General features: G+C 69.0%; 1 protein-coding gene across 3 annotated transcripts in view; it reads left to right on the forward strand.

Annotated features, from left to right (window-relative positions):
* CDK2AP1 (cyclin dependent kinase 2 associated protein 1) overlaps positions 1-252 on the forward strand; it is a 23,399-nt gene that overhangs the window by 6,553 nt on the left and 16,594 nt on the right. Inside the window, exon 1 of one of the 3 annotated variants that reach the window (XM_019507142.1) lies at positions 7-196. The exons of the other annotated variants lie outside the window; for them this stretch is intronic. Within the exon in view, the coding sequence (XP_019362687.1) occupies positions 130-196 (67 nt within the window). The 5' untranslated portion in view covers positions 7-129. Of the gene's footprint in view, positions 1-6; positions 197-252 lie in introns of those variants that run through there. 3 annotated transcript variants of the gene reach the window in all.

The following is a 252-nucleotide window of genomic DNA, read 5'->3' on the forward strand; positions in this document are numbered from 1 at the left end:
GCTGATGGATTGCATTGTGGGTGTCAATACAAAGTGACGGCCATATTTGCCGGTGCTGCGACTGCTGTAAACAACCCAAAGTGGCTGGCAGCGCCGGGGCGGCGGGATCGCGGCCCGGCCGGCTCGGGCATGGCTCTCGGCATGTCCTACAAGCCCAGCGTGAGCTCGCACCTCCCCGGCGCGGGCCTCGGCTCCGGTGAGTGCGCGGGGGCCGCAACTTGGGCGCCCCCCAAAACCCGCCCGCCGACCCGC

Source organism: Gavialis gangeticus, unplaced genomic scaffold, assembly GCF_001723915.1.
Source record: "Gavialis gangeticus isolate Ggan-Ray unplaced genomic scaffold, GavGan_comp1, whole genome shotgun sequence".
Classification (NCBI taxonomy): domain Eukaryota; kingdom Metazoa; phylum Chordata; order Crocodylia; family Gavialidae; genus Gavialis; species Gavialis gangeticus.